Below are 13,561 nucleotides of genomic sequence, written 5' to 3' on the forward strand. Positions count from 1 at the left end.
GAATAAACAAAACTTACGTTAGAATATACCACAGCGAAAGGTATCTAATATAGATGATAAACAAGCAAGTGACAAATAGGGAAAAAAATATGTCAAAATTATATACCACCAGCGATAAGGTATCTTTAATATAGTATTATTTTATCATTTTGATAGAGGGGTTGTCATTGGCTGAATTCCACGAACTTGTCTAACAGCCTATTTCATTGGTTAGTTTCATTGTTTGACAAGCCTCCTTCGGAGAAACCGCGGGAGATGTCCACATGTTAGTGTACACAAGAAACTTGTGTCGATTTTGCCATATTGTAGGAAGGCCGAACAAAATACACGACATGATAGGACAATCGAAAATTTCTGCATTCTTTAAGGCTGGACAAACATCTAGTAAGCGTTCAACGGAAGTGACACATGATGATCAGGTATCAATGATATGAAATTATATGCGATTTCTGGGCAAAAATATATAAATTGTGAGCTGTCAAAGTGGAAAATGTTTACCGTTACCTGCACAGCATCAAATAATGTTGACCTATGTGCTGTATCTGTAATCCTCGATTTCATTTCCTTGATTGTAACAAGTTTATATATAAGTACATTGTTTATTTTAATTGTCAACATGTCAAAATTTGTGAATTATGGCTATATATTGTGCCGCGTAAAATATATTTACATGACTCGGAGATAAAAAAAATTATAGGAATGACCATTCCCGAGTCAATATTGACAAATGCAGGTAGGCCTACTGGGGGTAAGAAGTTATAGCCTCGTATTACTATATAAAATGGAGCCGTTTTGAAGGTGAGTGTTCATGGTGTTAAAAAAATCCATAATGGTGAAGTGGTCTTAGAATATATATATATATATAAGGGTCAGGAAGATTTAATTGCTGTTGGTGTATAGGGTTTGATACATACAGAGACCTATAAACTATTTAGTATATAGGTCTCTGATACATATAAAGAAAAAATTCTACATTTACAATTCGATTTTTTCATACATCATACATACAATCATTCCATTGCTCGTAAAAAAAATAATGTTATTGGATATTGCATTCATATATTCGAAGATTAGATAAATGGGTTCTCCGAAGGCCCTCAGTTAGCGAGGTCAGTAGGTAGAGACATCAAAGGGAGGATAATTATATATATATAGTCTAGATCTGTGTGTATATATATATATATATATATAGCATGTTCTTTATTTACCTGAGGATTTTTTACCTTTAGAAATTATTTGACGAATTAAATTATACCAATTAAGACACCAGCATATACAAAATTTCAACATTTTTATTTAAATTTGAATTTTGAATTTTATAGTATAGTAATATCAACATTGGTCAGGATTAAAGTTAAATCGTATAGTGATTTAAAGTTCGTCAACTCTGTGGTTCTATCTCGACTTTAATGGATAGCTACAGATCAATGAAATGACAACACACTTTATAAAGTGCAACATTTTATTATATTGAGATTGTAGAAGTGATGAAACATGATGACTGAAAATATACACAATGCTCACGTAATCTAACCTTGCGTCCGGTCCATATCTCGTATGAAAAATATCCACCCCTGTCCCTCCCTGGGGATAAAAGTACACAAAAATACCTGACTATAACATGCCTACAACGGGAAAAGACCACCCGAAATAACAACAGAATTACTGAGTATATCATGCACATAATCGAGAGAAAAATACCACCCAACCCTGGATAATTTAGAGGTCTAAGTCCGAAATATATCAGGGATCACCATGGCTTCAGATTTTACTATGGAGGAACCTGCGCCAGTGTGCGGGGACATTTTCCCAGCGCGCCGCAAGACCAATATTAATTAATTAAAGGGAGATAATTTGTTTACATGAGTTATGTCCCTTTTCATTTTTAGGGAGATGATTTATTGTACAGTTGTTATATTCCCTTAGAAATTGTTTTCAGAAATAATGATAAACTATTTTAATCATGGTAATATGAATTTATTTATTCAATATGTAAGAAAAATAAATACAGTATTTACCAATCTCTGACTCATCCATATTTGTACATCCTTAAATTAATACATTGCTCATTCTTCATTCTCTTTACCAACTCAGACTTTCTCAAACTCATGGTCTCTCTCTATCTCTCTTTAAGATTACCAATTAAATGTTACTGATACACTTCCAAAGCTCAAGTTTCTTAAAATAATAAGCACTATGATATCACACTAAACACAATAACAATATGTAATGTCAAAGCACTAATATAATATGATTTCCATTGTCACAATTGTCAGTCATTTTCACACACAAATTGTCCATTTTCTTACAGCCCAACTTCACACTTCATTGTCCTCAGGATCAAACAATGTGGTGATGGTGATATTTTTTTTTCTGATCTGTGTCCATAGGTCTGCTGTCCTGTTTACAAAACATGCCTACAAATCAAATGAAACATTCAAAGTTAATAAAAATAAATTAATGAAATGTTTAAACATGAAACTTTCACTCTAGGTAAATACATGGACCTAATCACTGAAAATATTGAAAAAGAATTAATTTTAATTTTTGGTTTTATGATTAAACAAAGTCAGTATATATTAGTCACTAATGTGAAATTTGGAAATAATACATTTTTATCAAATATCAACTATTAAGTTTGTTTACATTAAATATGTATAGGCCTATAAATCAGTCATATACAAACTAGACTAGCCAATAACATTTTTAAAAAATAATTTAAAAATTATATTTTTATTATGACATGTAAGAGATTTATATCATACAAAATACATTTTAGTAACCATTTGACACCTAAATAACTTACCTTCATCTTCGTGGTACTTTAGTCATAAATATTTCTACATTCAGTCGGTAAAAATGACGATCTGTGTTTTGACTTTGTCGGTGAACAGACCGGGCTAAGCCTTCTGTCGCTTCGGCGAATTCTCGAAAAATAATTCAATAGACTGCTGCTTTAGTTGTCGCTTCATGATTACAGAATGAAATTATAATCATCGGTCTTTTTGTTCTACAGTTCATGTTACTTTCGTTTTGCAAACTCCTCATTTCTTCACAAACACAACATCCATGTCACGTGTGTTATAAAGTAATCGGGGTCATATATGCGTTTGACTTTAATTGTCGAAGCCATTTAAGCCTTTATTCGACACAGATCGACCGCTGTCAAAACACAAACACGCGGTTCGTGGCCTGATCAATTAAGCCATCAATTGATATTGGTATGATTGATATAATTACATCGGTTAATTCGTCGGGGTTATGGACGTCCAGGTCATTGAATGAAGTGTCAAAAGTCGCCCTGGCGTGTGAACAGGTAATTAACTGGCCTCAAGCTCTTACCTGTGCAGTCGGTAAAACACTACACAGTCGGCGGTATCTGGGGCTCACCACGGGTTAACAGAGTTTTGAATGCGAAGATCGGCGGGGCAGATTTTTTTTTACTATGGCGCTACATGATTTTACTACGGCGGGTAGACATTTTAATATGGCGCTGCTCCATAGTAAAACAGCCCGTGGTGATCACTGTATATTACATACCTGACTCTATAAAAGAGAAAGACGAGCTGGCCAGCTACATGTTACCCTCTGCCAGACTGTCGTATAATACTTAAATTCCCAGCTATATAGCTAAAATGAAATGTGGTAGGTGGTCGGGTGGCACAGTGATAACACATACCTTTCACTTAGGCGGCCAGGGTTCGATTCCCCGATCGGACGTGAAAATGTATGGGGTCACCTGCCCGACCACGTGGGTTTTTCCCCGGGTACTCCGGTTTCCTCCCACAGTAAGACCCCTCGCACTTCTATCCGGGCCAACAAGCGTGATTAATATAAGTTAATATAACTTGTTTCGCAATGGTTGTAAAATAGATAAAGTTTACATCTCTCTTTTACATCTCGTCCCTCAAAGCGTTCTTGAATTTAGATAATTTGGATTTGAAAGAGCTCTTAACAGGCAGCTTTATAAGCCGCTAGAAAGGCCTTTTCCGCCACGTTGTTTACTACAAAATGTAATCTAACGTTGGTCAAGTGATATAGCTACACATTTTCAAATATCGAGATATAAATCAAAGATAAATGATGCATTGATGCACCACACTGCGATCCAATACATCAGTGAATCATTACACTGCTACAATATATTATGTAATTGCAAAATGTTTGAATTTTAGAATACACCACCCAAGAAGGCCAGAATGGATAAGCAAGAATTAACTCCAGAAACTAAATGTAATACAGACGGTTTGACGGTCTCCTCAGCTTTGTCGCCTGAACAGAAAGCACGAATGGAACAAAACCGAATGAAGGCCATGGCAAAACTTCACTCTAACAACTCGAACTCTGAAGGGCTTGTAGTCAACTTTGGAGACACATGGAAAAAGGCACTGGAGAAAGAATTTTCAAAGGATTATTTCCAGGGGGTAATTTTAATAGAAATCAAATTTGGATACGTCTAGTGGCAATTTGCCATACAATGAAGCCCTTTTTCAGGGTCATCTCACAGAAATGATAATCAATTACACATTGTAGAACATCTGCATAAAAAAATAATTAGTAAAATTAATATAAATATACATGCTTCGAAATCATAGACATAATTTTATATTTTGTCTTTTCAGCTGACCAAATTTGTGGAGGCTGAGAGAGCAAAAGGGACAATATATCCACCAGCTCATCAGGTGTTTTTGTGGACACAGTACTGTTCTCTGGACTCAGTAAGTTCAGGGTTAGGTGTGTAAAGTCTGTAGAATTTTATTTCAGATCATATATGATAATTGTACATGAAGGGGTTTGGTATGGTTTATTTTTGCTTAACGTCCCATTAACAGCCATGGTCATTTAAGGACGTACCAGGTTTTGGAGGTGGAGGAAAGCCGGAGTACCCGGAGAAAAATCACCAGCCCACAGTCAGTACATGGCAACTGCCCCGCGTAGGTTTCAAACTCCCAACCCAGAGGTGGAAGGCTAGTGATAAAGTGCCATGACACCTTAACCACTCGGCCACCGTGGCCCCCGAAAAAGAAAACTATAAACAAAGTGACAAGACAGAAACGCTAAACAAAACAAAATGGCAAGGCAGACATTTGTAAGTTCAAGGTTAGGTGTGTAAAATATATAGAATTTTATTTCAGATCAATATAATAATTGTTCATGAAGGCGACATCTCTGTGCCGGCAGCTAGCCTATCATTTACCGTGTACCAGTTGGATAGCTGTCAGTGTATTTATACGAGGGATGATTGATAAGTTGTGAGCCTCGCATTGAAGGAGGTACTCAAGGATATTTTTTAAGTCCTGCTATTCTTTGACTATATAGGGCTGTGTACCCAAGGACTGGTCTCATTTGGTTAGTTTATATCGACGAGGTAGTACTCTAAAATAAACAAGACAAATGCAACCAGCTTTTGCAAAATGGACACAATTGGTTAGGGTTAGGGTGAAAAAGTGTCATTGCCATGGCTGCCATTCATGATTGTGGCATTAAATTGATGGAGCATCCGCCTTATTCACCTAATCCTGCTCCATCAGACTTTCATCTATTTCCAAAACTGAAAACAGCTATTTCAGACCCCTAACCCTAACATGCAGTGGATAACATTCTGAACTGCCAAGAAAATGAGTTCAATAAAAGTGGCATTGAGGCCCTTAAACACTGCTGGCAAAAGTGTATAGATACTGAATAGGATGTTGAAAAATGATACAATATGTCTGGCAAAATTCAAATCCTTTGATACGATTCTTGCAACTTGTCAATCAGTCCTCGTACACATGTACTTTATGACGTGTTTCCCACAGAATTAGTGCGTGGCAGCTCATCAGTAAATCTGCATCAATGGTATGGCGAAAATTGATAATTTCTTAACATTCTAAAATAAATTTGAGTTATCTCCCTTCACTTGTAAACGTGAATACCACTGGCCTGCAGAATAATGTACGTAAATGCAAATTTTGATAGTAATGATTTAGAAATGACTTAATACATAGGTTTAACCTGAAGGCCAATCCATTTGACATATTGAAAGTCAATAAAGTTTTGTAGAAATTGAAGCTAGCCTACTGAGGAATTTATTCTCCTGTGACAGGTGTGTCACCATTTCCCTCCATCTTCCCTACCTCCATTCTTTTTGAGTTTTTCGTTTGTTCACATTTAGGTTAGAATTGATGCTTTCTCTGAAAGTAGGCCTTATTTTGTGCGTCACCATTTGGTTGTATATACAAAACATGAATCAAAATTGTTAGTCAGGAATTATGTCATATGATAACATGACAATAATAGTTGGATACCAGTCTTGTGTTGTAATTAACCAGAACGAGCCAATAACTTAACAGGGGAGTAGTTTGCTGATAACCAATGAAGTATTCAAACACATAGATGTTGCATTCAATGATCAAATTAATTGCGTTATGAAAATGCGTAATATTAAATTTGACGAAACCTTTTACTGTTATCCATTTAAATGCTAATTGTGCATTTAACACCACCGTTGACCGGTAGACATTTTACACTACCGTTGACCGGTATACATTTAACACTACCGTTGACCGATATACATTTAACACTAGCGCTGACGGGTATATATACATTTAACACTAGAGCTGGCGGGTATACATTTAACACTACCATTGACCGGTATACATTTAACACAACCGTTGACCAGTATACATTTAACACAACCTTTGACCGGTATACATTTAACACTACCATTGACCGGTATACATTTAACACTACCGTTGAACGGTATACATTTAACACAACCGTTGACCGGTGCACGTTTAACACAGGCGTTGACCAGTGTCCATTTAACACAGGCGTTGACCAGTGTCCATTTAACACTACCGTTGACAGGTACACGTAATTATGCTACACACCTCTTGTAGTGCTGATACAGGACTTTTTCTGAGGGCTTTTTGGGGCTGTTAATATGGGTTCCATTCCTAATTAAATTGTTTCATCTTGAAGCCGAATTCTCAAAATTTGCAGTTTACACCTGAAAAAGCCTTAATTTTCCCAATTCAGCTATTTTCTTCCCAAAATAGACATAAAGGCCCCATCCCAAACTAGTGAGAAAAAGCCCTGTGATGCATGCTTAATGAAACAACGTGATTGTTAGTCTGATGAAATGCATAATCAGACATTAAGTATCCTCTCCCCGACTGTTCACAGGTAATTTCGTATTAAATGTGTTGGCATATACAGATCTAAAAACATGGATTTTGTGCCATAGTTTTAGTTTGTTTAGTGCTTTCATCAGTTTATCAAGTAATTTTACAAGTTTGATTCAGTCAAAGTTAAGCCTTTTGTGTTAATTTTCCACCACAACTATTTCAATGGACAATACATTTTTACAGGTGAAGGTGGTGATATTGGGACAGGATCCATACCATGGACCAAAACAAGCTCATGGTGAGTGTCTAGAAAAAAAAATGTAAAGTATGGTCCAAGTCCTGGAGAAGCTGGGGAATTTTTAGCTAGGCGATTAGGTATCGTAGATCATGAGTTTGAGGCCCGGTCAGCGCACACGTCATGAAATATTTTCCTTCTTTTTACATTTCTGTTACCATGTTATATATCATATATATCCAGCAATGAAGATATATTAAAATTGATCCTTGTCTATTGTAGTTCAGTAACAATTACGACAAAAAAAAAACTAAGTATGGATACTTCTGATTACAGAGTTCGGGGGGGGGGGGGGGGGGGGGCTATTTAATATTTAATGTCATTTCTAATGACATCACACTCGTCATCATGTCAATATTATCAATTAATTCAGTGGTACTTATAGAATTGGGGAAAATTTTGTCGGGTTTGTTTATTAGAAATTAAAAAAAGAACTATGAGCACAATCTTGCCAGACGTTTAAAGTTCAAAAAATAAAATTGGTTATTTGATTTCTAAATATGGAAAAAAATTCTACCTTTTCCTATCAAGAATGGAGTCGAATATCTGCCTCAAATATGTATGTAGGGAATCAGGGTTTTTGCCAGGCATATTTTGGGTCCGGTACACGGACCCATTCCCAATTGAAAATTGGCACGTATTTTCCCAATTTCGGTCTATATTTTCCCAATTCCGGTCTGTATTTTCCCAATCGCTGTTAACATAAGACAACCTAAAAAATTGGGTTTATACGAGCTTCCAGTCATTATTTTGTCAACGTTAAAATGTTACCGTGAGTCATCGTGTTGTTGTTGGTTTTGCGATACGCGCATGCGCTTGGATAGTCTTATTGAAGTCGTATCATATCTGCGTTTGAATCGCCCGTTTAAAGGGGAGTTTAATGGAAAGCGTTTACGTTACGTTGACTCGTTCTATTTACCGATCGCGAGGTCAAATCAAGTACGATGTCACACAATTCCAAATATTACGCAAAAAAGATCTTGCTCAAAGATTCAAAAGATTTAGTGAAAGTTACGTCCTTTTTCAAACCAAATACTGGTAATTCCCGATCTGAAAGTCAGGCAGCTGCTTCAAAAGATCTCCAACCTGAAACGAAAGTTCATTCAAGTAAAACTGAAAGTGAAACCACAGCTACAGTAACCCGTACTAGTTCTACTACACCAAATTATTCCCAAACTGAAAGTCAGGCAGCTTCAGACGATCTCCAACATGAACTGGCAAAAAGTGAAACCACAGCTACAACAGTTACACGTAAACGAAAGTTTGAGATTGAGTGTCCGTCATCTGACATTGACAATGGTGAACCTGATTTGAAACCACCTGTGACTGATCAACGACTCACTACTGTCAATCAAGGTAAATATGAGGTAATTTACCCTTGGTTGTACTGGAGTGTTGTTAAAAATGGTTATCTTTGTAAAACATGTGAAATCTTCCCGTTGAGTCAGGGAACTAAGCAGGACTTTGTGGATGTGGGAATGGTGATGGGGGATCATCCTATTAGGAAATTGAACAAGCATGACAGCAGCAACCGCCACAGAGTCGCATGTGAAAAACTAGCAAAAGCCAAGTCATCAATGGTCAGTAGTGCAAGTCCGTCAGTTTATACCCAGATACTTTCAATGAAAACAGCAAGCGATGATAAGACAGGACAGAGAAATAGAGATATTCTGAAAAAACTGTTCCGCATCACATACTTCATTACAAGGAAACATTGGGCACAATCAAACTTTAGTGATGTCGTCAAGTTTATCGCCTCATTGGGTGTCGAGGACCTGCAGTATCATATCGACAATGCACCACCTGTGGCTCACTACATGTCAACATACACCGTGACTGAATTCATTAACATCATCGGAGATGTGATGGAACGAGACATGCTGGAATCTCTCAGGGCGGCAAAGTTTTTCGCACTTTTAGCAGATGAATCCACAGACGAGCAGACCCGGGAACAGCTGTCAATATTTGCCAAATGGGTCAACGATGAGGAGAAACCAGTAGATCATTTTCTGGGGATAATTCAGGTCGAGAGAACTGACAGCGAGACTCTAGCCAACAAAATTCAGCAATTTCTTTTGGCGAAGAATGTTAACATCACAAGATGTCGCTTTGTTGGATTTGATGGGACAAACGCCATGAGCGGCGAAATATCCGGTAAGAAATTTAATTAATTTATTATGATTAAACCAAATATGAAATAGTCAGTGCAGTCAGTCAGTATATATTTATATTTTTAAATAATTAAAGAAAGCCTAGAATTACACATTTTTAGTTGATATTTAAATGGTAACAAAGGTCATAACAATAACATTCAAGTTAATTCATGATTTCATAAGTAAGTAGATAACAAAATATAAAATAAAAATAAAGTAGCAATACAAATATAAAAGTAAAAGTAGCAATAAAAATATCTCAATAATTCTATTCCAGGTCTGCAGAGAAGGATGAGGCACCTCTCACCTATGTGTTTGTACATGAATTGTAGAAACCATAGGCTGGCATTGTGCTTGCGCCATCTGATGAAAGCATACAAGCTGCTGGTACAGGTGGACGAGATGCTGTTGGCTATATGGAAGCTGTTCCATTACTCTCCACGCAGGTTTGAGGTATTGAAAGGTGTGCAAGAATTATATGGCGAGGAAGCCTTATCTCCAATTCGTGCAGCAACAACACGCTGGCTTTCCCACGGAAAAGCATGCATACGCTTCATCAATCGCTTTCAGGCTATAACAGACACCCTTGACATCCTGTATCAAGAGAGACGTGAACCAGAGGTTTATGGTTTACGTAACTGCATCATGCAGAAGGACTTCATTGCTATGGTCCTTCTGCTCTGTGATGTCCTCCAGCCTGTCAACAGACTTAGCCTTTTTCTGCAGGATGCAGATTTGAATTTTGTGAATGTGGACATAAAGGTTAAAGCAACAGCAAACGAGTTGGAGGCCCTGATCCCACTGTTAGAGAACCAGGATGCTACCACATACTTCTCAAAGATAGATGAACTTTTCACTGAAATTGATGACAGGACCAACTTGGCAAGAAGGCAGAGAATCAATGCCGCACAACTTACATCTCAGCAATTTCTCCAATTAACTGGATGTCCCTTTATTCACAGTCTAATCAATGAAATTCAAGATGCTTTTCAGTGTCACCCTGTCTTCAAATCCTTCAAAGCCCTGGACCCAAGACAGCTACCAGACACCATAATAGAAATTGGAGATTTTGGAACGGTAATCACCATATTTAATTAGATATTAATTTAAGGGAAACTCAAAGTCAAACAAAGATTTGTTCTCGGAACTAAAAGTATTTATTGAAAATCAGATTGAGTGATGATATAGACTAGCTGTACTTATTCTAATATTATGCAAGTAATAATTAAAAAAAACTTGTCACTCATCTTTGAATTATCAAGTTATAACTGAGTTAAATGTTTATCAAGACATGTAGTACTTTTGCATTTGATCATCAACATTGTCAGATTAATATGATCATTCACTGGCTGCAGGCTGACATTAAGAGGCTTGGTGACCATTATGGGACGGCAAAGGAAGATACTTTCAAGGGGCACGTCTCAAGATGTAATGCTGATCTCGACCAGAATGGACTAGTCACCGAGTATACAGGATTTAAGCACCAGATGTTTATATCCAGGTATAGTTCACTGCAAGCTACCATGATTGCATAATAATTACATTGTACTAATATTTAACAATATATGTGCATGATGAGATATCTTTTATGTTGAATTTAATACTAATATTTAATTAATTTACTATAATTTCAAAGTTTATTTTCTGAAAATTGTTTAAACTGATTTGAAGTTTTACTTTACTTTTTTTTAAATCTAAGATGTTATTTTTTTACTCATATTTTTATTTCAATTTTATTGTTGCATGTAACTTTCATTGTTATTTAAGCTTTGAATTTCTTTTGTTCTTTTTGTTTGAAGTCTCTTCTTCACCACTGTGAGTGTTCCAGCTGTGGCCCTTTTAATTTCTGTTGAAAGTAAGACAGTGACAAACTCCATAATTATTTTGAAAATTGGAATAAATATAGTAATGATAAGTTTACTGTTGCCAATTAATTTCCTTGATGATTCTAATGTTCAATCTTCAAATATACATAATTTATCATAAACTTTAATGCAATTCCATTGTGATTATTGATTCAACAACCAAGAAATAATATCAATGAATGGATGTTTGACAAACCAACAGTTTTTACACCATGTCTAAATAAATTTGAATTTCTGATTTTCAGGCAGACTGGAGATGTGACAGGGCCCAGTTCTCTCCTGAGTACTATGAGACGATCCAACATCCTCCAGACCTGTTTTCCCAGGATCAGTGACCTCCTTATCCTCCAGAACATTGTCCCCTCTTCCACTGCAGCAGTGGAGCGGGGATTCAGTTTGATGAAATCCCTCTGTACCCCCCTCCGCTCCAGGCTGAACCAGAGACAGCTGGAATCCCTGATGAGGATATGCAAGGAAGGGCCTCCAGAGCTGACCGATTTCACCCTTGACAAACTTGTTAATGAGTTTAAGCACTCTAAAGACAGAAAATTAAACATTCTCTGATTGAAAATAAAACAAATATCCTGAAAAGAGATGCTGACTTGTATTCATTTGTACAAATATTATGAAAAGAAACAGCTAAGCTTGCATAATTCATATATTTTTCCAATTTTATAATATATTCCCAAATTTGATGAAACACCGATGGTATTTTCCCAATTTGTGGAAAATGCCGATGATATTTTCCCAATTTTTGTTTAGGGACCCTTTCCCAAAATAGCTGGCAAAAACCCTGCGGAATATACTGACAATTACACAGATATCCAAAAATGCTTACAAGTGTACAGATGTTGCTATACCACCTGCCCGATCTTTTTTGAGAATGAGTAACTTTTGAGAAGATGCTTGTTGGTACATATATACAAATTCTCGGGGCTCAAAGTTGCGCCTATTTTAGTGGCCATGGCGCCTTAAATTTACCATTGACGACCAGTTATTGACGTATAAGGCGCCTGCATGGCCACTAAAAAATTGTGTAAATTTGTGATTTGGTTAATCTTTCAAAGATTGCAGGACAACTAACTTTACCAATTGGTGCCAAGATTTTATGACTTGGTAGCCAAATAGGCCACCTGGTAAAAATATCTACTTTGAGCCCTGAATTCTTTGTTCTAATTTTTTATTTGTTTAATGAGGATCACAAACAGCCCTAGGGCTACGAGATGCTCTTCTCAATACATAAAACAATACAGTATGTACAAGACGTAATCATAACACACGCTCTCTCACGCACACATACATTCCATAACTTTGATTTGTGTATGATTGAGGGTTACAGCCATATCATCGGTTTATTTCCAGGTTTGTGTTTCAGTGTACAGAAAGGGGTGAAGCCTCCACCTAGGTAAGGATATAGACAATGCCTGTTTACCACAAAGGTTGTCAGTCTCATGTTGATGTCTACTGATGGGATATAGGGGTTACACAGTGGTGGTTGTTAGGTATGGAATTTACTTCACACGAGAACGTTATTTTTTTTAACAGTAACAAAAGTCACGAGCTTTAGCGAGAGTCTTTGGCAACTTTTAAAAAATAACTTACGAAATAAATTCCATATCCAAAAATCACTAGTCGTGTGACCTGTTTCTACCGCAATAATATCGGCTTGAATCAAAGGGAAACATGACCAAATCTAATTTCGCGTATGCAAATAAGGTGTACAGGTGGCATCCGGGACCCGGGGTTGTGACATCATTCGATTATTGATGATGTGAATAATGATTGCAGCTTGGGTCAAAGTTCAAATTCTTGACCAATCAAAAGACTGTAAGGTCATATTCCACTAGTAGAATATAAGATATATATCCAACATTTGTCACATTTGTTGACAATACAGTCGTGTCACATAGTGGCAAATAGTGAAATTATTAAAAGCTGCTAATTATCCCCCATGGCATGTATATATAACACTAGATATGAAAATAGTGGATTTAATCTGACATTTTGTTATAGTTTAGAGAATATGTTCAAGGAGCTGTCGAGTGATATAGAAGGATTCAAACACCCTGGACATGGCACACTGATTGGCTGGGCTGAACAAGGTAATTATGATGGACAAAAACATTGGACAAATGATTG

General features: G+C 36.6%; 2 protein-coding genes across 5 annotated transcripts; both read left to right on the forward strand.

Annotated features, from left to right (window-relative positions):
• Window positions 1–233: 233 nt before the first annotated feature.
• On the forward strand, window positions 234–13,524 carry LOC117319690 (uracil-DNA glycosylase-like; the record flags this gene model as incomplete). 2 transcript variants are annotated; one of them, XM_033874455.1, is given in 6 exon segments in its annotated part: window positions 234–419; window positions 4,176–4,424; window positions 4,623–4,718; window positions 7,353–7,407; window positions 12,785–12,827; window positions 13,436–13,524. In XM_033874455.1, coding segments are annotated over 6 exon segments (688 nt in total), but the record flags the coding sequence as incomplete, so codon positions are not given.
• LOC117319689 lies at window positions 7,979–12,217 on the forward strand. Of its 3 annotated transcripts, none has more exons than XM_033874454.1 (5): window positions 7,979–9,558; window positions 9,835–10,634; window positions 10,913–11,058; window positions 11,357–11,412; window positions 11,668–12,217. In XM_033874454.1, exons 1-5 carry the CDS (start codon window positions 8,349–8,351, stop codon window positions 11,682–11,684), a joined length of 2,229 nt encoding a protein of 742 aa, XP_033730345.1. In that variant the 5' UTR covers window positions 7,979–8,348; the 3' UTR covers window positions 11,685–12,217. The 3 variants fall into 3 exon arrangements, with proteins under 3 accessions (XP_033730345.1, XP_033730344.1, XP_033730343.1); XM_033874453.1 differs by having other exon boundaries at window positions 11,357–11,372; window positions 11,668–11,948; XM_033874452.1 differs by lacking the exon at window positions 11,357–11,412 and having other exon boundaries at window positions 11,668–12,015.
• Window positions 13,525–13,561: the final 37 nt, after the last annotated feature.

Source organism: Pecten maximus, unplaced genomic scaffold (genome assembly GCF_902652985.1).
Source record: "Pecten maximus unplaced genomic scaffold, xPecMax1.1, whole genome shotgun sequence".
NCBI classification, from domain to species: domain Eukaryota; kingdom Metazoa; phylum Mollusca; class Bivalvia; order Pectinida; family Pectinidae; genus Pecten; species Pecten maximus.

Coding starts and splice junctions, on each gene's coding strand:
- LOC117319689 (XM_033874452.1), top strand. CDS start 8,349: ATGTCACACAATTCCAAATATTACGCAAAAAAGATCTTGCTCAAAGAT. Junction 9,559..9,834: donor CATGAGCGGCGAAATATCCG/GTAAGAAATTTA, acceptor ATTCTATTCCAG/GTCTGCAGAGAAGGATGAGG. Junction 10,635..10,912: donor AAATTGGAGATTTTGGAACG/GTAATCACCATA, acceptor CACTGGCTGCAG/GCTGACATTAAGAGGCTTGG.